This window comes from Brassica oleracea, chromosome C5 (genome assembly GCF_000695525.1).
Source record: "Brassica oleracea var. oleracea cultivar TO1000 chromosome C5, BOL, whole genome shotgun sequence".
Classification (NCBI taxonomy): Eukaryota; Viridiplantae; Streptophyta; class Magnoliopsida; order Brassicales; family Brassicaceae; genus Brassica; species Brassica oleracea.
Genome location: NC_027752.1, coordinates 4,963,743 through 4,983,822, shown reverse-complemented (window position 1 = coordinate 4,983,822; position 20,080 = coordinate 4,963,743). Strand labels below are relative to the sequence as shown.

Sequence of the window (20,080 nt, the reverse complement as noted above, 5' to 3'; positions counted from 1 at the left end):
AATAACAGTGTGTGTTTGAAAAATACTCGCTTTGCATTTTTTAAAACAAAAATCACTTATAACATGATGCCATAGAGAAAAGATTAGATAAAATATAGAAAATGAGACAGGGAGGGAGAGTGACAGAGAAACTGAAGTAACCTAAGAGTCGTGAAATTTCTCTCTCCAAGTGTAACATAGACAACAAATGTGTGTAACGTTAGACATCACTATATAAAGTGACAACAGACAGTTTCTGTGTTTGGATAATTCGAACTGCCACTTTCGACGATTTAATTACCATTGTATGTTACCTCCATTATTTATCACCAGAGGTGCACTCTTTTATATTCACTGCATCATATATATTTTAATTAAAATTGTAGGTCTCATTTAATAAATCATCGTTTTGTAGTCAAATTTAGGAGAACACTAAAGAAATGTGAATACTGGGGATTGCTCGTATATAAATCCCAGCTTTCATGTCCATATATTTCCTAGCATGTATATAATGTTATAGATCCAATAAGAAAAAAACTTGTAGTGCTCTATAAAGTTTACATCACAGTCTGACCTTGATCTGAGATATCTCTCGGTTACAAAAGAAAATGCAAACCGATTAATTATTATGGATAACCAATTAACTTTTTTTGGGTAAGAAAATTTTATTACTAAAAAGGCAGAAATTGTTTGATGGAGGCATGGAGCTATGACAAGGTTAGACGCAGTTAAAATCCAAACTACTACATTTTTTTTTTATCAATCGAAGCCACTACATTTATTTCGGGAATTCATACTAAAAGATACTTTAAAATTCACTAACGTGATGAAGAATATAATATCAAACACATCTCGCTTAAACAAACCCTAGTTAACACCCATGGATCGTAAAATGGCCATTTGATTAGTTGTCATTAGAAATTTGACCATAACGACCAAAGTGTTCATATCTAATCCCGTAGTTCTTCTCTCCACGACCACTTTCTCCATTACCATCTTCTTCTTCATCATCATCTCGTTCATCTTCTTCCTCCATAAAATCGTCATCATCATCATCATCTTCATCTCCTTCTCCAATTGATACAACACGATCACCTACAGTGTGAGCCGCATGACCATCTCCAAATGCCCTAACGTGATCTTTGAGAGACCTCTTATGCTTAAAATCCGATCCGCAAACGCAAAACCACACCTTCCCACAATTCTTCTCGTGCGTTCTCCAATCGCCTCTTACCGCAAATGTCTTCTCGCACTTTTTGCGGCAACGAAAAGGTTTCGCCCCGTGCTTTCGCTTGTAATGCGTTTGGAGCGTTCTAAAGTCTTTGAGAGGCTTTGCTCTTGGATGGCCTATGTTATTCTTACAGCCTTCTGCACAACAGTAACATGGCAGCCTTAGTATCGAAGATGATGATTTCGTCCCTCGCAGCGATTCTGGACCCTTTCGGTATTGCGAACCATGACCCCACATATGCATCTACAGGAAAAATACGAAAGATGTAACTTAAATAAAACAGTAATTTGGTTATTTCATGTTTCACGTCAAGATCATGAACATTTACTTCGTTGATTATAAATCATCTTGACGGTTATAATAAATATTCTGGAAAACATGATAATTATATACACATATATGGTTAACATAACTAGTATATATGAAGATAATACTGTATGAGATAAAATTTTGTCCAATTGATACCCTTGAAACGCCGAGAGGTACAGATTCGAAGTTAATGCAACAATTTTTTTGATAATTAAATTATTTTCAAAATACTTTTTTATAACCATTTTAAATCAGCTAGCAACACATATCAGATTGTTTATGTAGATAGTAATAAACGTGGAACGAAAAGGCAATAGGAAATATATATGGGAGTCAGATCAAGAAAATTTCCCCTAATGATATATAATTACATCAATTTTGTAGTATGAATAATTGAATAGTATATAATGATATTCAAACCTGCATGTTATTGAAGCGGTTGAAAGTTTTGTTACAGACAGAACAAGAGAACTGAGTGGGACCGACAAGGATCTGAGAAAGAGAAGGAATCCAATACTGTCCCTGCCTCGCCGTCAAACCCTCATGGTTCCCGCTGGTTTCTTTTTCGGAAACCGGAGGTCCGATATGAAGAGCAACGGTGACGTCATTAGGGTTTGTTAAAGGGAGATTATGATCGATTTCGTGATTCGAAGAAGGTTTAGTGCTGGTGGATTTGTGATTGTTAGGGTATTGTTGACCAGGAGGTCCAAGGCGGAGGACGACGGAGTCTTCGTCACCGGAGATGCAATATTGGTTATTATTAAACATTGAGGAGAGAGAAGGAGATATAAAAGAGAAAGATGGGGTTTGGGTAAATGGTGGAGAAAGACAATGGAGGCTGGACGAATTGGTAACTAATAAATGGTTCGTTTATTTTGTACTTACTTTCGCTTTTGTTCGATCCTGGTAAATTGATGTGTGAGTGAGTTGCAGACCTATGTTTGGTGCCAAACATAAGACCATCGTTAACCCAAGCTAACCGTGTAAAAAACGGTTCTTAACTTTTCTTAGATTTTAAATAAGAAAAGTTAAAAACTGCCTCTTAAATAAAAAAAATAAGAGCCGTTTTTTAGCTAAAAAATATAAAAAAATAAAAAAATAAAAAAAATATCAAATCATAAGTTAAGAACTCCAAGCACATAACATATACACGTTACATATACACATTAGTCATGATTCAACTGTAATGTTTATAGGATGCATCTTTTAAAGATTGGATATGAAATATATACTGGTAATCTTTAATGTTCCCTTCGTTAATACATTATTTCTAGGATAGAGTTAGAAATCTTTTTTTTTTAAACTACAATTGATATATAGAATGAGTTTTTTTTTATCAAACACACACCAAAGACGATTATCATTATAAATGAATGGAACCCCATGGGTGACGTTACAACAAAAAAACAAAAACAAAAAAAACAAGAAATTTTTTTTTCAGCCGTAGTTCAAATTAATGAAGCGTTGGATTTGAAACAAAATTTGTGTTTCAAAAATCTATTATACTAAATGATATTAGACCAAGAAATGTAAAATCTAAAGTTTGGAACTCCATTACTTAACAAAAATTAAAGTATTCGTACTTGGTTTCAGTCGCAGAAGTAAGAAATAAGACTAATTTGCAAACGTAATTTCTTAAAAATTACATGAAACTATGCATATTCTTATTATCTTAGCTGTGTAAGTCTTATCAAGAAAATTTTGATTTTTTTTTATTACCATATACTAGATAGAAAAACCGAATGAGTCATTTTTTTGCTAAACAAAACCGAATGAATCATATTTACGTAGTGTGTTACCATATACTAGACAGAAAAACCATATGAACCATTACCAACTATTGTATAATACCGGTTTAAGTTAGATAAACAATACAGTTTAGTTTCCTTTTACTTAAACTGTGTATATATATACACTGGATTGTAACAAACTATGGTTAATCAATTCAATCTATTCTTCCATTCAATATGGTATCAGAGCTGAGACCATCACTCTCATGGTGATTCTGTGATTTCGATCATCATGAGCCTTTCTCGTTCTCAGATTCTTCTTCAGTTCGTTTTCGATTTGATTCTTCTCGAGTTGGAAATCATCACCTTCGTTTACTTTCTCTTGATTCTTCTTTTCGCGTTCTGAATCAAGATTCATCGATCTCTAAAGTCGATTCATCACTCGAATCGAGCTCTCATCTTTCTTCATTCGTCTTCGTCTTCGTCGCTATGAACCCCAATCTAGCTCTGGAGACTACATTCTTGGATCAGTACGAGAATCCATATTATCTTCATAGCTACGATCATGCTGGTCTCATCTTGGTCTCCGATCGTCTCTCTTCCAGTGCGGAGTTCCACTCTTGGCGCCGATCGGTGCGTTTGGCTCTCAACGTCCGTAACAAACTAGGTTTCATCGATGGTACGATTCCTAAACTTCCGGATAGTCATAGGGATTCTGGTTCTTGGTCTCGATGTAACGATATGGTAGCTACATGGCTGATGATCCTCTGTATCGAAGAAGATATGTCAAAGTCTCTTGTTTATGTCGACTGCTGAATCGATTTGGGAGAATATAATCTCGCGATTCAAACAGGAAGATGCTCTGCGGGTTTATGAGATTGAACAGCAATTGAGTCGCTTACAACAAGGTTCAATGGATATTAGCACCTATTATACAACATTGGTCACACTATGGGAGGAATACAAGAACTATGTTGACTTGCCAGTTTGTACTTGTGGCCGTTGTGAATGCAATGCAGCAGCGTTATGGGAGAGTCTTCAACAACGAAGTCGTGTAACTAAGTTCTTGATGGGACTCAATGAAGCATATGAGCCTACTCGTCGCCACATCTTAATGCTCAAGACAATCCCATCAATTGAAGACATGTTTAATCTTGTCATTCAGGATGAGAGGCATAAATCTATCAAGCCATCCTCCACACCGGCTACTGCGGTCTTTCACAGCTCAGGCCCTGCTGAGTCACTCTCCATTGCTGCCTCTGCGTTTGAGAATCCTGTTCTGGCTGCTACTCAGACTTCTGGTGGCTTTCGTCCAAAGTCTAAACCTCTTTGCACCTATTGTGGTCAACTCGGTCATGTGGTTGCTAAATGTTTCAAACTCCATGGTTATCCCTCTAGTCATCGCAACAACAGGTCTTCTACTCCAACATCTGGCTTTGCACCAAGAGGACAGAACACCTACTCGCAGCCACGACCTCAGATTCTAAACAACTTCATACCTATGCAACAACAATACGTCAATCAGAATGTTGCTGCGAATGTTCTTCCTGAGCAATCTGGTCAGTCTTTAGGACATATGGACAGAGGCCAACTCCAATCTCTGATTCAATAGCTCCAGGCCTTTATGACACCTACTGCGCTGTATCAACTCAACAATCAACGGTTAATGAAAATGGATACATGGATCCTCAATCTTCAGCTGGTACTGTCTCTTTTACACCTCCTCTTTCATCACCAAATATAATCGTTTCATTTCCACTAACTAGCCTTCGTTTTGATAATAATATCCTCACCTTTCAACATTAATGTCTTTCCTCTCTTCCCAATGCAATGCCTAATGGTGCTTGGATAATTGACAGTGGGGCAACTACGCATGTATGCTCAGATTTGTCATTGTTTACTCAGACTTCTCCTGTAACTGGTGTTACAGTCTCTCTCCCTGATGGCATTAGGGAATCAATATCTCATATTGGCACTGTGAAATCGTCAACATCTCCCAAATTGCATAATGTTCTGCATGTTCCATCTTTTCGGTTCAATCTTATTAGTGTATGTACACTTTTGCGTGATAATCACTTGTCTGCTCACTTTTATCCTGATCATTGTTTTCTCCAGGAGTCTTCTCAGGGCTTGATGATTGGTAGAGGAAGTTTATTGCGCAATTTATATGTTCTTGAACCTGCTGTTGATTCTTCTCTGCAATTCTGTGGATCCTTGCAAGTCGATGGAACCTATGGCACCAGCGCCTTGGACATCCATCAACTTCCAAGTTAAAGTCTCTTACTGGTACATTGCCTATAGCCACGTCTAGTTTACATAAGTCTGAAGTCTGTCATGTTTGTCCATTAGCTAAACAAAAGCTGTTACCATTTGTATCGAATAATAACATGTCAAAATCTGCTTTTAATTTGGTTCACTTAGATGTATGGGGTCCCTTTGGTATTGAGTCAATAGAAGGATACAAGTATTTTCTTACATTAGTCGATGATTGTACACGAGCTACTTGGGTTTATATGATGAAAAATAAATCAGATGTTTCGACTGTCTTTCCAATTTAGTGATAACGCACCTGAACTTGCTTTTACTAATCTTCTTCAAGAACATGACACTTTTCATCAATATTCATGTGCTTATACTCCACAACAGAACTCTGTTGTAGAGAGAAAGCATCAACATATTCTAAATTTTGCAAGAGCTTTGTTATTTCAATCTAACAAGTATACTGGAGTGATTGCATTTGTACTGCTGTGTTTCTTATTAATAAAACTCCTTCTGCTCTGTTAAATGATAAATCACCTTATGAGGTTTTGCGTAAGAAAGTTCCTGATTACTCATTTCTTAAAACATTTGGTTGCTTATGCTATGCATCTACTTTTCCTAAAGATAGGAACAAATTCTCCGCTAGAGCTGATAAATGTGTATTCTTAGGTTACCCGAGTGGTTACAAAGGCTATAAAGTGTTACATCTAGATTCCAATAATATCTCTACTACACGAAACATTGTCTTTCATGAAAACTCATTTCCATATCTTGATACATCTTTCTCTGTTCCACCTTCTCTGAACATCTTTGATAAAACAATCTTGCCTGCTCCCATTTCTGTTGTCCTTGATTCTGTAGTTCCAACACCTGTAGTTCCTAATGCCACAAACATATATAGAGAGACTGTTCCAGTAGCTACAGGACAAGGACGACTACTCGGTGACAGACCTAGGCGTCATACAAGAGCCCCTGGTTACTTATCTCAGTACCATTGTGCTCTTGCTCAGAGTAATCTTGCTCTAACCCCTTCTAAACCTTCATCTTCAGTTTCATATCCTCTTTCCTCTGTTCTAGCCTATGATAAACTTCAATCTCTCTATAAATCCTATGCTCTTTCCTATTCTATTGAGACAGAACCAACATCTTTTAAGCAAGCCATGTTATCTCCACATTTTCGAAAAGCCACGATTGATGAGTTGCAGACTATGGAGACAAATAAGACATGTACAATTGAATCTTTACCTCCTGGTAAAAATGTGGTTGGTTGCAAATGGGTATATACTATTAAGTACAATGCAGACGTCACCATATAGCGTTATAAAGCACGTTTGGTGGCTAAGGGTTTCACACAACAAGAAGGCGTCGATTTCACTAATACGTTTTCTCCAGTGGCTAAACTTGCTAGTGTGAAACTTCTTTTTGGTCTTGCAACTATACAAGGATGGAGCATGTCTCAAATGGATGTCTCTAATGCAATTTTGCATAGTGATCTTGATGAGGAGATCTTTATGAGTATTCCTCAGGGTTATGTACCCGCTTCTGGCTCTTTTCCCCCTAATATGTCGACTCCATAAGTCGCTCTATGGGTTGAAGCAAGCATCACGTCAGTGGTACCATTGTCTCTCTTCGGTCTTCTTAGCAGCTGGTTATACTCAATCGCCAGCATACGACACATTGTTTGTCAAGCAACACAGCTCTGTTTTCACTGCAGCCCTTGTTTATGTTGACGACATTATGATTGTTTGCAATAATGATGAAGAAGTTGCTTCTCTCAAGAAAACTCTGAGTTCTCGTTTCAAGATCAAGGACTTAGGACAACTCTTTTTCTTCCTCGGCTTGGAGATTGCACGATCATCTGAAGGCATTTCTATCTCTCAACGGAAATATGCGTTGAGTCTTATATCTGATGCTGAACTTCTTGCTTGCAAGCCGAGTTCTGTACCTATGGATCCTCTGGTTAAGTTGAGTAAAAACTTTGGTACTCCGCTTCAAGACCCCACCAGCTACCGTGCCTTGATTGGTCGTCTTCTATATCTCACAATCACTCATCCTGATATCACCTTTGCGGTACATTGTCTGAGCCAGTTCATGCAATCTCCTACCGATATTCATCTTGAAGCAACTCACAAGATACTACGGTACATCAAGAACAATCCCGGGCAAGGGCTCTTTTACTCTGCCTCTTTTCAGTTGTGTCTAAATGCTTTTTTCTGATGCTAATTGGGGAACATGTCCTGATAGTAGACACTCTCTTACTGACTATAGTGTCTACCTTGGTAACTCCTTGATCACATGGAAGTCGAAGAAACATGATGTGGTTAGCCGGAGTAGTACGGAGGCTGAATACGTAGCATGGCGCATGCTACTTGTGAGTTACTCTGGCTGCAACAGCTTCTCACGAGTCTTAACATCAAGGTTTCGACGAATGCGAAGCTCTTCTATGTCAATAAGTCTGCAATGCATATCGCCACCAATCCGGTCTTCCATGAACGAACGAAGCACGTGGAGATAGATTGCCACACCGTTCGTGATCAGGTCAAGAAAGGCTTCATCACACTGATGCACGTCCCTAGTGCTGATCAGCATGATGATATCATGAAGAAGCCTCTTCACTCTGGACCATTTCATTCTATTCTCAACAGAATGTCTATCTCAAGTCTCTTCCTTCCACCTGAAGCTTCAGTTTCAGAGACTTGACCAGGACATAGTGTATAATATCGGTTTAAGTTAGATAACCAATATGGTTTAATTTCCTTTTGCTTAATTTGTAACAAACTTTGGTTAATCAATTCAATCAATTCTTTCATTCAATACCAAGCGAACCATCGCATCTGAATTTTGTATTACCAAGTGATCCATGGAAAAACCGAGTGAACCACACGTTCGAAAATATTGGACATGTAACGTGAGGAAAATGTTACAGTATAAATTAAAAAGTTGATGTGGGAATCTGTCACTCATTATTAGCAAAGAATGTACTATTTCACTTGGAACTCGCTCTACTACTTTCTAGGATCTCAAAACCATCCTTGGTTTCACGACTTCTCTCTTTCAGTTCTTCTAATCTATTAAATATATTTATGCTATAGTATATATTATCTGAGTGAACATTTACTCTCCTCAGAATTCACAAACCAAAAGAAAAAGGTGAGAGTACGCTCTGATACAAAAGAAAGGCAATAGACATGGAGAAACGTGGCGTTAACTGTAGATGCGAAAGCTTCTGTCTCTCTCCACTTTCATCATCTGAGTTCTGAACCAACTTACTGAGATAGTGATAGTCTCAGTGATGATGATATTATTAAAGTTCCCATATTAAATTTTAAATAAATCTGTCCTGCCAAAAGATACCCTAATCTATTCTCACACTTTTTACTTTAGTTTTTTTTTTTGAGCAAAGTGGGGAAGTTTACTCATTTGCTTGCTAATGGAACTGGAATGTAATGTTGGACGAAAGGTATACATTCTGCTTTGCTTCATTGCTACAATTAATGCTAAATGCATGTGGTATAAGTTTTTTTTTTTCTCTTTGAAAGAGGTTACCCCTGTGTTTGAATCTTATTAACGTAACTAACGAGTATATTAATTTTCTCTGATGTATTGTGAAAACATGATTTTGTAAGAAAAAAAAGAAATCAAGTGTTTTGATCTTTGTTATTTAATTTTTATATCTATTTGTGATTTATGTAAATTAGGGTTTCAATATTTTCTGAATAGTAACAGACTTTTAAAAATTCATATACTTCTATAGTAAGAGTTTTAGTGTTTTTATTTCATTACTATTCAGCGAGTCTATTCGAGTTTCGCTGTTAAAACCAGTTATTTCATGGCTGAAAAAAAAGTAAGATGATCTCTTGTACATGTCGATCTGAAACATTTGACCAGCCTTCCTATAGACAGAAAATGACATTGGTTTTAAGGTTAGTGCTATAAATTAAACTATTGGATTAATTGCAACCATTTTCTATAGACAATATACTTTTTTTCTCTACTGCTACATCAGTATAATTAGATCAACATAATTGTCGACTGTAACTGTTTAAACGGAATCTTCTAACCTCGCTAAATAGTCCACGAGACTTTAAACCGAGGTACTTTCTATTGAAGAAAAACCTTAAAACAATGTCGTAGAGAGAGAGAAAAAAAGAAGTTAGCAAAGAATCACACAAACATATATTATATGAAATCTTGGTCTGATCAAAGTCTTTTCATATTTTTGGTTGATTGAAGCAGTTAGATTCCGAAACTTTAAAGAATCCGAAGCAGAAGAACACAAAATAGTACGGCTGAAACAAAACTGTAGCTCCCTCATCTCCTGTGCATCTCTCCCTGCTCTGTCACATTTATTAACTAGTTTGATGAACACATGAAAGTTATTTTTCAATGTTTCTTTTTCATTCGTGATGTTATAATTTTATTTACCCATTTTTCATCTTACAACTCTTCTTTCCTATTCCCAAAATTTTCTTACCCTTTTCACCTTTTTGGTCTAAAAGTCTATTTTACGTGGCATAAGAAAATATGAGCGTCTAAATGTAGAGTGTGTTGTGTAATTTAATTTGATGCTCGATTGATAAAATAAATTGCAAATCTGGTGACGTCCTAAAATTTTTAAAGAGTGTACTTGACAAAATAGTCTACTATTGTGAAAGGCTTAAATATGGTCGTCCAACATATGGCCCTATTGGGCTTGAAAATGGTAAGCAATCACAAAAAGGCAAAAAACAGCGTCGTTTTACAATGTGATTGCATGTGGTTTGATGTGAGCCTTTAAGATATATCTTAAAACCATCTCCACTCCACTGGTTAAAACCCAATGATTAGTTTAATTGTAAATTTTGTAATTTGCGAAGTTTAGAACGCTTTGTAATGTAATTAAATTTTTCATGGTTCAATCGCGGAATCCTTTTGAAGTTCTTAATAATTAAGATTTTTGATAATTTACTTCTTGCCTTCCTAATTATTATTGATAAGAGTTTATGTTTGAAATCAATGCTATGCATGCCAGTTGTCACTAATTGGGTCCATCAAATTAGAACATTGATGATGATGAATGGTGCAGTAGTGATGATGAAAACCCAAGAAGGAATCAAAACAGAGGGAAAGGCTCAAATGCTTTGTAGCTAAAAGGGCAATACAACCAACCTCCCATAGCAAATATGCCGGCATTGTTAATCAAAACATGCGAAGATCCTAAACGAGCGTTCCAAGCACCAGCAAATCTCGCAACATAATCCAGTGAAAGAAGATCAAGTTCCATTGCCTTTACAAAAAAGAACACAGGGGATCTTAATCAGATACGTAGATGTAACAAACCAATACTCTTGTCTAATAACTAGTACACAAGATCCCATACAGTTTGAAGTTTCTACTATGCAAAACGATTGATCATTTATATATGATAATAAACATTATTGACTATTTCCAGTCTCAAAAGTAGACATTATTAGCTACAAACTATAATTTATTCATCATTACCAGAGGAGAGAATTCATATAGGAGATGATAAGAGTGTACCTCGACATTAAGTGGGAGACGTTTGCCAGACCACTAGTTCTGCCATTGCTGAATCAGCTCATGAGCTGCCTTTGTCTTCCTCACAGCCATCACAACATGTACACCAGCCTCCGCAAGCTGCCTGCGAACAAAGAAGCAAAGGCATCAGCCTTGCATGAATTGGACGGCTTTTGACTTAACCGGTTTGTGACATCCTTCGCTACAATCTTCACTCTCTTGCCTGTCTTCTTCTTGAGTTTCTTCAACAACTTCTTAGGATCAAGCCTTCCCGTGACCACAACCTTGTGACTATTCATATCCGTCGTAAATGTTTCAACTCCTATTCATCGATCATCCAAACGTTTTTTTTACTAATAGATCGTCCAAAAGTTGGAGACGTATGGATATATTGTGAAATCTATCTTAAACTGTGAAAGTGATTACCTTTGAATTTAGAGATAACTCTGGCGATTTTTCTCCCGCATTCGTTGCAATACATCGATACGTTGAACTCGACATTCATATACTACATGAAAATTAAAAAAAAAAAACAGAATGAAGTATCTCGTGAGAGAATTCAACTGAAAGCAGAGGACTGAAAAAAACGATGGTATGATTTAAGTTTATGAACTTACTCTGACATTATCCTGTTTCTTCTCTTTCGTCATTGGTTAATGGAAGAAGTTCAGACAATAATTTGTTTCATCATCAAAACCAAATTTCAATTCCAACTAGATTCACAAGCTTCAAATCAATACAAAAAACTCAAAGAATTCGAATCTTCACCTTGATTTCATGGACGGATTTGGAGGAAGAGAGCAACAACTAGGAAGGAGGACTAGATTTCTGAGAAAGAAAGAAAAAGCATCAAGGAAGAGAGAGACGACCAATACCAAAAGGACACATATGAGGTTTTTACCAGTTCCAAAAGCCATGTAATAGACAGGAGTTCTCCTGTTTTATCTTTTTTCGATTTATTTTTTTGGTTTTTTTTAGAACTTTCTCTAAAAACCTCGGGTAAACGATCTATTTCCACACACAAAGTATCATATAGCAGCAGTTCCACAAAATCTTTCAAGCGCGTCTTAAGTGCACACAATTTAACTATCGCAACCTATTTCCCCCCATTTCGAAAGTTCGAAACACGAATCCCCACAGACGAAGATTGGGCTTGGTTTACTATCTGTTGAGTTAATATAAACCAATGGCCAACATAATTAACCCGAAACGACCCGATTAGAGAGAGTTAACCGGCTTTACATGACTTAATGACCCGAACTAATAATCCAACCCTAACCCATGTTTCTAAACCCGTAAATTGAAAAACCTAAATTGCCAATTCCAAATCCTCTCACCTGCGACAATCTACAACCTGATAGAATCATCCAAGTCGTCACTTCGCCGGTGGTATTTTTCGTCGACATATACACCTAAGGTGATTTCGACAACTCCTCTTGTTCCTATTTATCTCTGTCGGTTCAGATAATGATTTGTAATTGTGTTCATCAATTTTGCAGAAATCAACTATGGCTTCGAATCAGTGGAACGATGTGCCTATTGATTGGGATACTGTGCCAGAATTCGACCCGTCAAATCCCGATTCTGTTCCTCCTGATATTGACTCTGATGGTGAAGATCGCAGAGAGCGTAACGATTACAACATAGAGAAAGATGTTTTTGACTTTGTCGATGAAGGTTCAGTCATGCATAATGTATATCCTGAAACAGATGAAGATGAAGATGGAGAAGAAATCCAACGGACAGTGGACAAGCGCAGCCATATTAAGAGAGGAAGTGGAAATTTGTATGAAGGCCAAGTTTTCATCAATGGAATTATGTTTAAGGAAGCTGTGCTTGATTATGCTCTGCGTACAGGTCTGAACATCAAGCAGAATCGTTATGACAAAACGAAACTTGAGTTTGTCTGTGATGGGAAAGGTTGTTCTTGGCGCATCTACTGCTCAACCTCGATTAAGTCTCCTAACAAATGGCAAGTTAAGAACATGAAGAAAGCTCATAGCTGTGTCCCTACAGGCACTTGTGAGATGCTAAAAGTTCCGGTAATAGCTCGTTTGTTTGTTGACAAGATCCGAGAAGAACCCGAGTACTTTATGCCTATGAAGATAGAGGAGTTGATTATGGAAAAATGGAAACTTACAGTGACAAGACCTCAGTGTCAACATGCTAGGAACAAAGCTATTAGGTGGATTGAAAGAGAGTATGATGAGCAGTTCAGACGCCTCCGTGATTACTGCAGGGAGATAATGGTCTCCAACGAGAACTCTTCTGTTGAGCTAGATTGCGTGAGAAATGAGGATGGTATAGATGTTTTTAAGAGATTTTATGTCTGTTTCAACATTCTTAGGAAGACTTGGAAAGAAAATTGTAGGCCTCTAATAGGAGTAGATGGGTGTTTCTTAAAGTCAAAGTTAAAAGGGTAGTTGTTGGTTGTTATGGGTCGTGATGCTGATAATGCGATATATCCTATTGCATGGGCTGTGGTACAAGTAGAAAACAAGGACAATTGGTTGTGGTTTGCGAGGAAGATAAAAATTGATCTAGGACTTAACGAAGGGGATGGTTTCATCATGGTTTCTGATCGGCAAAAAGTAACATCCCACATATATTTCTGTTTTGATAACCTCTTCACTATAACTATAGGTTCATAATCATTTTTCTTGTGTGTTTTAGGGGTTGATTGCGGCTGTCAAGAGAGAGTTACCTCTTATTGAACATAGAATGTGTGTAAGACACATCTATACTAATCTGAAAAGTCGTCATGGGAAAAAACCAGAAATGAAGCCAAAGGTTTAGAACCTTTCTTGGAGCTATAATATGGGAGATTACACAGCTAACCTGTTAGACTTATTCAAGTATGATACAGAAGTTCATGAGGATGTGATTGGAACCTTGCTTGGAGCTATAATATGGGAGATTACACAGCTAACCTGTTAGACTTATTCAAGTATGATACAGAGGTTCATGAGGATGTGATGAAGACGAATCCAAAGAGTTGGTGTAGGGCGTTCTACAAAGTTGGACCGTGTGTTGAGGATGTCGAGAACAACTCTACCGAGTCGTTTAACAACTTCATTGGTAAAGCGCGAGACAAGCTGTATGTGCCTATGTTGGAGACCATCGCTCGTTTGGCAATGGTTCGTATTGCGAAACGAGGTGTCATTGCCACCAACCATGAAGGCATTTGCACACCTTATGTGATTGATATGCTTGAGAGTTTGCATGAGAAGGCTTCAAAATGCACGGTGAAATCGTCGACGAACAAGACATATGCATCCATTCTACATGGATGTGCACATAGGGTGAGCTTGGAAAATAGGACTTGTAGCTACCGTAGATGGGAGATTACGGGGATACCTTGTGAGCACGCTTATGGTGTGATGTTGACCAAAGGCTTAGAAGCACAGGACTACGTGGCTGACTGGTTTAAGACTTCAACATGGAAGCGTACTTATGCTGAAGGCATTGTCCCTTTGCGCGGGGCGAAGTTCTGGCCTGAAGGACCTGAACCACCAATAATTGAACCGGAGATTCCGGATCAACCAGGTCGTAAGAAGGTGACCAAGGCTGATAAAAAGAGGAAGAAAGGAGTTAATGAGTCACCAGTGAAGAAGAAGAAGTTGTTGAAGCGGATTATGCATTGTGGTATATGTGGTGCGGCAAATCATAACTCACGGTTCCATAAAAAGAACCCAAAAAAGGTTAGTGGGTTTGGATGTGTTCGATATTTTGGATATGTGTTTGATTTTTTCTCTGATTGAAGCTTGTATTTTTTTATATATTTTCAGGCTTCTTTAGGTGACAAGTCTTCTCAAACTGAATCTTCCCAAGGAATTTGCACTCAACTCACTCAACCCGAGAACTAAGTTAGTGGAGTTGTGGTCCTCTTTTGTTGTTTCAATGACTTCTTTTACGGCTTTTTAAGAATTTTATGATCTTCTATGACTTTGTCTCTCGTATTTGTTTTCTTTCTATGACTTTTTCTCTCGAATGTGGTCCTCTTTTGTTGTTTCTATGAATGTTTCAGAGTTTTCAGATAATTTTAGTGGCTTACAACCTCTTTTGATGTGTATATTTTACTGGCTTTTAGAACCTGTACAATCACACTTAACAAACACAAGGAAATAACATATCACATTTAAGCATTTTGGACCTTGTTCCACGGCATTGATAAGACATTAAACAACTAAAATAGCTAGAAATAACATACTTTGTTTTAACAACAACATAACACAACGATTATCAAACTTAAGCTAAACAAGCTTAGACAGCACAAGCATGGCCAATGTTCCTAAAAAAACAATCCTCATCACTTTTTTGATTTCCCATTTGGCTTCATTAACGACCTCTTCCACCCTTGCAAAAACCTCAACCTCTAACTTCATTTCAAGCTCTGCAAGCTTCTTCTTCTTTTCTTCCACACTCTCAGCAAGAATGGTATGTTCTAGTCTGCTTATCCTACATGTCAATGCTTCAATCTCATCCACCAATGCCTCATCAACCCACTTATACGTGTGATTATCATTACTCAGCTACAAACACACACATTTCGATCAACTCGCACAAGAAGAACAATGACATTTATATTAAAAAAACTCACCTTTCTCTCAACCGCAAAAGCACACCGATAGTATCTCTGGTACGGATTCGCGGCGGACTTGGACATCAACGACACAACCAATTCTCCACACCAGCATCTCTTGGGCACACCAACGACCCTACCTCTTACTCGAGATACAGAGGTTCCAGACGAATTTCCAGATTCATTGCTCATACTCTCTCTCTCTCTCTCTCTCTCTTATGTCTCTGGATTTAAGAATTTAGGGTTCTAACGGGATAAAACGATTTGGAGATTTTTAATAGGATTCGGGTCGGGTTTTATTTGGTTTGTCGTTGGATCTATGTTTGGTTCGGGTTGTACCAATATAAACCAATACGATCAGGTTTAATATCGGTTAATGTTATAAACCAAGCCCAATCTTCGTCTGTGGGGATTCGTGTTTCGAACTTTCGAAATGGGGGGAAATAGGTTGCGATAGTTAAATTGTGTGCACTTAAGACGCGCTTGAAAAATTGTGTAGAACTGCTGCTATATGATACTTTGTGTGTGGAAATAGGTCGTTTACCCAAAAACCTCCGTTGGAGGTGCTCTAACTCCCCCCGAGTCTCTGAAGGGACAACTAAAAGCAAATAGGGATTTACACCGATACGATGTGCCAACTCATTTCATAATTTCCTATCTAATCAAAGACAAATTGACTCAATAATCACCGAATTCAAGCTTATTGGCACGATAATTATATCATTAAATATAACAGCTAGATCGTTAGTAATGTCTTCTTTTTTTATATACGAAAATATCATCTAAACAGTATTATAAGAGAAATTAAAAGTATGTACGAATCAAAACTACTGTTGATTGTGAAAGGCATTGGCGTATCATTATCTTGGAAATTTGGAATGAAGCATGAGGATTTTTGCTAATACAGTCCAACACGTTATGTTTTTTCTTTTCATGTTTTACTTGGCAATGATAAAGATCCAACTAATTAATATTACCAGTCAAGAGTCAAAAATGTTATACACCTACAAATACGGAAACGAATAAATAGATATATAGAACGAATTCAACAAAGTCAATAATTTTTATAGAATATATGTGAATCCAAATGGATAACGGGATTTTATTTTTGTATGAGAGGGAAAAATCCTTAAATGTGGTTATCTTCTTGTACAGCTTTTTTTTTTCCTTCTCCCATGATTTGGCTTCTTTATGAAGAGACATTTGGCTTTTGAGTTTGAAGTCATATATTGGTCAGTACAAGTTTATTGATCATCCTTTAACAAAACCTAGATCTCATCATATATTGACAATTTTGTACAACTATAGCAAGCTCATGCATGCCACTTTTCTTTCCGGGTTTATCTAAGTATTTAGTACTTACAACAAGCCAGCATTTTTATTCAAAAATTCATAATACAGTAATAACAAATAATTTGTTATATGATTATTGCCAGAGAAAATACTATAACACGAAGGCTGGTAGTCAAAATTTAGGAATGAATAAAAGGAATAAAAAAATGTAAATAAATCAAATAATGAAAATGATAGAAACAAAAATAGAATTTAATTTCATCTCATTCCATTTTATTCACGATTTTTTAATCATAAATGTGTCATAACTTCAACAAAAAAATTGTTATAACTATGTTCCACTTTTTATATATTCCACAAAAATTAATGGAATGAGATTTGTTTTTTTAATCTATAGGAGTAAGTTATTCCATACCCTTTGATTCTAATTAGTAAATCCAGTTGCACCCGGAAAGACTCCGACTGTATCCATTATAAAATGATGATTGATAAACTGAGTTTTTTTGGTTCAAAATTATAAAATTTAACTTGATTTATAGCATGAATAATCGAATATAGCTTTCTTCATACTTTATAGAACACAACTGTAGTTTTTTTTATAAAAATGCAACTTTAATATAAACAATACTTAATTTGCGCATTTATATTTGACTTTTATTTTCTTAAATTCAATTTTAAATAAAATCCCGAAGAATAGAGAACCAATACTTTATTAAATTTTCAAGTGCCTTTTATTAACAACATTTTATTCTTACATAACTAAAAACTCGGAATCACAGTACCGAATATTCACCACTCCCTATCTACTACTATACCATAACAAAATAAATAACCATATTAGTTGTGTCTTTTATAAACGTAATATTTAAGCACATCAAGGCGTATAAAATATAGAAACATGAACCGCAAGATTCGTCTTGTAATGCGACATGCCGACTATGTTTTTTATTCTATCAAGATAGTGATCCTTGAGAGGTTTATGGAGACATATATATACATGTATTGATCCTTCTCTCTAAACAGAATAAATCTTAAATTAGAGGTGAATTATTAATTCATCCCTAAAGCACCATGATTAAGAAGATAAGCAATATGGACTACAACCAGGAGAGATGTGGTCAATACATCGAAGCTCTTGAAGAAGAACGTCGCAAGATTCTTGTCTTTCAACGTGAACTTCCTCTTTGCATAGACCTCGTAACCCAAGGTGCGTATAAATGCAAGATTGCGAGTTATGTTTTCCTTTTCCTGAATAAAACGAATAAGAAAATACAATATATATGAAAAACTTATATTTTTATTTCTTTTGTCTGTTAAGCGATCGAGAGGTGTAAGAAGGAGATAACGGAGACGGCCACAGATAATGTGTACGGACAATCAGAGTGCTCCGAGCAAACAACCGGACAGTGTACGCCTGTATTGGAACAATTTCTTACCATTAAAGACTCATCGACCTTTAATGAAGAAGAGGTAGAAGAAGAATTCGAGGATGAGCAGGGAAATCACGACCCCGAAAATGATTCTGAGGACAAGAACATGAAGTCTGATTGGCTTAAGTCTGTTCAGCTCTGGAACCAACCAGACCCGCTTCTTCCAAAAGAGGTAATTATATTAGAGAACCCATATATCGTAACTCAAGACAAAATCTCACGACGACAATCTAAATATTTTCATTTTGCATTTCAGGAACAGTCGCAACAGATGATGGAGACGGTGGTGAAGAGAGATGAAAGTATGAGAGAAGATGCAAATGCAATGGCTAACAGTGGCGAACGAAGGAGGAGAGAGACGGAGAGAAAGCAGAGAAGGTGTTGGTCGTCGCAGTTGCATAGACGCTTCTTGAACGCTCTCCAACACTTAGGTGGACCTCATGGTTAGTTTTAATAATATTCCTATACGGGCTATTTAATTTTCTAAAGATTTGATAAATACTTTAGTATTTCTCAAAATAGAAAAATACTTTAGTATTTGGGTTCGTCAAATTTTTAGTTAGTATATTTATTTTGGCTCCATTTTTCAGTAGCTACGCCAAAGCAAATAAGGGAGTTAATGAAGGTTGATGGATTAACAAATGATGAAGTTAAAAGCCATTTACAGGTAACGAATGCATTTCTTTTCTTTCCACTATTTGAATTATAAATTTAGTGCAGGGCATGATTATCGCTGAGACATTTTTTGGTCTTTAATTTTTTTTGTTTTGATTAAAAAAAAATTAAATGATGAACCAATTGACCACCACGTGTTAGTGGGGTCCGCAAACAGTGAGGAACAACTCTTGGGACGTTTCTTAATTAAGTACATTTGAGCAAAGTTCTTAGAAAAATGTGGTGGATCCCACACCAAAAACACTAAGGACAAATGTTGGGACTAACAATAATCATGCCCTAAAAACTCTATTTCTAGACAAAACTGATGTTATTTTTTAAATTGGATATATAACAGAAATATAGACTGCATACAAGAAGACCAAGCCAAACAGTCCCTAACAACGGGAACTCTCAAAAGCAACATTTCGTAGTCGTCGGGGGTTTATGGGTAGCACAATCTGATTACTCTGCGGGAAAGACCACCGGAAGAGCCACCACTAGCGGCACTACCACGACGACTACCACAACCACCACCAACGGGATCTATGGAGCAATGGCCGCACCACCACCGCCACAGTGGCCGAGCCACTTCAATTTTACGCCGTCTATTATTGTGGAAGAAGGATCGGGAAGCCATAGCGAAGAGGTGGTAGTCCGATGTAGCTCGCCGGCGATGTCTTCTTCTACTCGCAATTATTATGTCACTAAAAATTAATTTTTTTTTACGTACCCTCTCTAATGTATTGATTCATTTTTATTGTACTGTTATTGTATCCCATGTTAGAAAATGTAATACCGTGACGAAAAGAGTGTATAGACTGTAGAGTTTTGCACCGAAAACAATAGTATTAACTAGATTAAGATCCGCAACTTGCGCGGAATAAAAATTATATATATAAATTATTTTATGTATTATATGTTCTTACATATTATGAAATAATAAATATATATTAAATAATTAAAAATCAGTAACTATTACATATATAATAACTATTACAAACAATTTTTTAAAAAAATTTGATAGGATATGTAATTAAATTTAAATGATATTAACATACATAGTATATTTTTAATATTAATGTCTATTTTTTTT

The 20,080-nt window shown here is 36.6% G+C and overlaps 4 protein-coding genes across 5 annotated transcripts; 1 reads left to right on the top strand and 3 right to left on the bottom strand.

The window, feature by feature from the left end:
- Positions 1 to 702: 702 nt before the first annotated feature.
- LOC106294027 (zinc finger protein WIP6) lies at positions 703 to 2,323 on the bottom strand. Its single transcript, XM_013729645.1, has 2 exons — positions 1,940 to 2,323; positions 703 to 1,453 (listed from the first exon to the last, which is right to left on the bottom strand). The coding sequence occupies exons 1-2, from the start codon at positions 2,285 to 2,287 to the stop codon at positions 884 to 886; spliced, it is 918 nt and encodes a 305-aa protein (XP_013585099.1). The 5' UTR covers positions 2,288 to 2,323; the 3' UTR covers positions 703 to 883.
- Positions 2,324 to 10,689: 8,366 nt separating this feature from the next.
- LOC106294371 lies at positions 10,690 to 11,675 on the bottom strand. Its single transcript, XM_013729921.1, has 4 exons — positions 11,643 to 11,675; positions 11,452 to 11,533; positions 11,029 to 11,347; positions 10,690 to 10,774 (listed from the first exon to the last, which is right to left on the bottom strand). Exons 1-3 carry the CDS (start codon positions 11,673 to 11,675, stop codon positions 11,118 to 11,120), a joined length of 345 nt encoding a protein of 114 aa, XP_013585375.1. The 3' UTR covers positions 10,690 to 10,774; positions 11,029 to 11,117.
- A 3,603-nt stretch (positions 11,676 to 15,278) lies between these two features.
- LOC106294451 (uncharacterized protein At4g04775-like) lies at positions 15,279 to 15,799 on the bottom strand. The gene is made up of 2 exons (XM_013730007.1): positions 15,626 to 15,799; positions 15,279 to 15,557 (listed from the first exon to the last, which is right to left on the bottom strand). The coding sequence occupies exons 1-2, from the start codon at positions 15,797 to 15,799 to the stop codon at positions 15,279 to 15,281; spliced, it is 453 nt and encodes a 150-aa protein (XP_013585461.1).
- A 2,038-nt stretch (positions 15,800 to 17,837) lies between these two features.
- LOC106293813 (two-component response regulator ARR10) lies at positions 17,838 to 19,781 on the top strand. Of its 2 annotated transcripts, none has more exons than XM_013729453.1 (5): positions 17,838 to 18,107; positions 18,219 to 18,502; positions 18,587 to 18,773; positions 18,924 to 18,997; positions 19,343 to 19,781. In XM_013729453.1, exons 1-5 carry the CDS (start codon positions 17,972 to 17,974, stop codon positions 19,700 to 19,702), a joined length of 1,041 nt encoding a protein of 346 aa, XP_013584907.1. In that variant the 5' UTR covers positions 17,838 to 17,971; the 3' UTR covers positions 19,703 to 19,781. The 2 variants fall into 2 exon arrangements, with proteins under 2 accessions (XP_013584907.1, XP_013584906.1); XM_013729452.1 differs by having other exon boundaries at positions 18,921 to 18,997.
- The last annotated feature ends 299 nt before the right edge of the window (positions 19,782 to 20,080 follow it).

Bases quoted from the DNA above. Each gene is read 5' to 3' on its own strand.
- LOC106294027 (XM_013729645.1), bottom strand. From the start codon at position 2,287: ATGTTTAATAATAACCAATATTGCATCTCCGGTGACGAAGACTCCGTC. The intron at 1,454-1,939 runs GTTTGAATATCA...TTTTTCCTGTAG, and splicing joins ACCGCTTCAATAACATGCAG to ATGCATATGTGGGGTCATGG.
- LOC106293813 (XM_013729452.1), top strand. From the start codon at position 17,972: ATGATTAAGAAGATAAGCAATATGGACTACAACCAGGAGAGATGTGGT. The intron at 18,108-18,218 runs GTGCGTATAAAT...TTGTCTGTTAAG, and splicing joins CATAGACCTCGTAACCCAAG to CGATCGAGAGGTGTAAGAAG. The intron at 18,774-18,920 runs GTTAGTTTTAAT...TCCATTTTTCAG, and splicing joins ACACTTAGGTGGACCTCATG to TAGCTACGCCAAAGCAAATA.
- LOC106294451 (XM_013730007.1), bottom strand. From the start codon at position 15,799: ATGAGCAATGAATCTGGAAATTCGTCTGGAACCTCTGTATCTCGAGTA. The intron at 15,558-15,625 runs GTGAGTTTTTTT...GTGTGTTTGTAG, and splicing joins CTTTTGCGGTTGAGAGAAAG to CTGAGTAATGATAATCACAC.
- LOC106294371 (XM_013729921.1), bottom strand. From the start codon at position 11,675: ATGACGAAAGAGAAGAAACAGGATAATGTCAGA. The intron at 11,534-11,642 runs GTAAGTTCATAA...ATTTTCATGTAG, and splicing joins AGAAACAGGATAATGTCAGA to TATATGAATGTCGAGTTCAA. The intron at 11,348-11,451 runs GTAATCACTTTC...ATCGATGAATAG, and splicing joins AGTTATCTCTAAATTCAAAG to GAGTTGAAACATTTACGACG.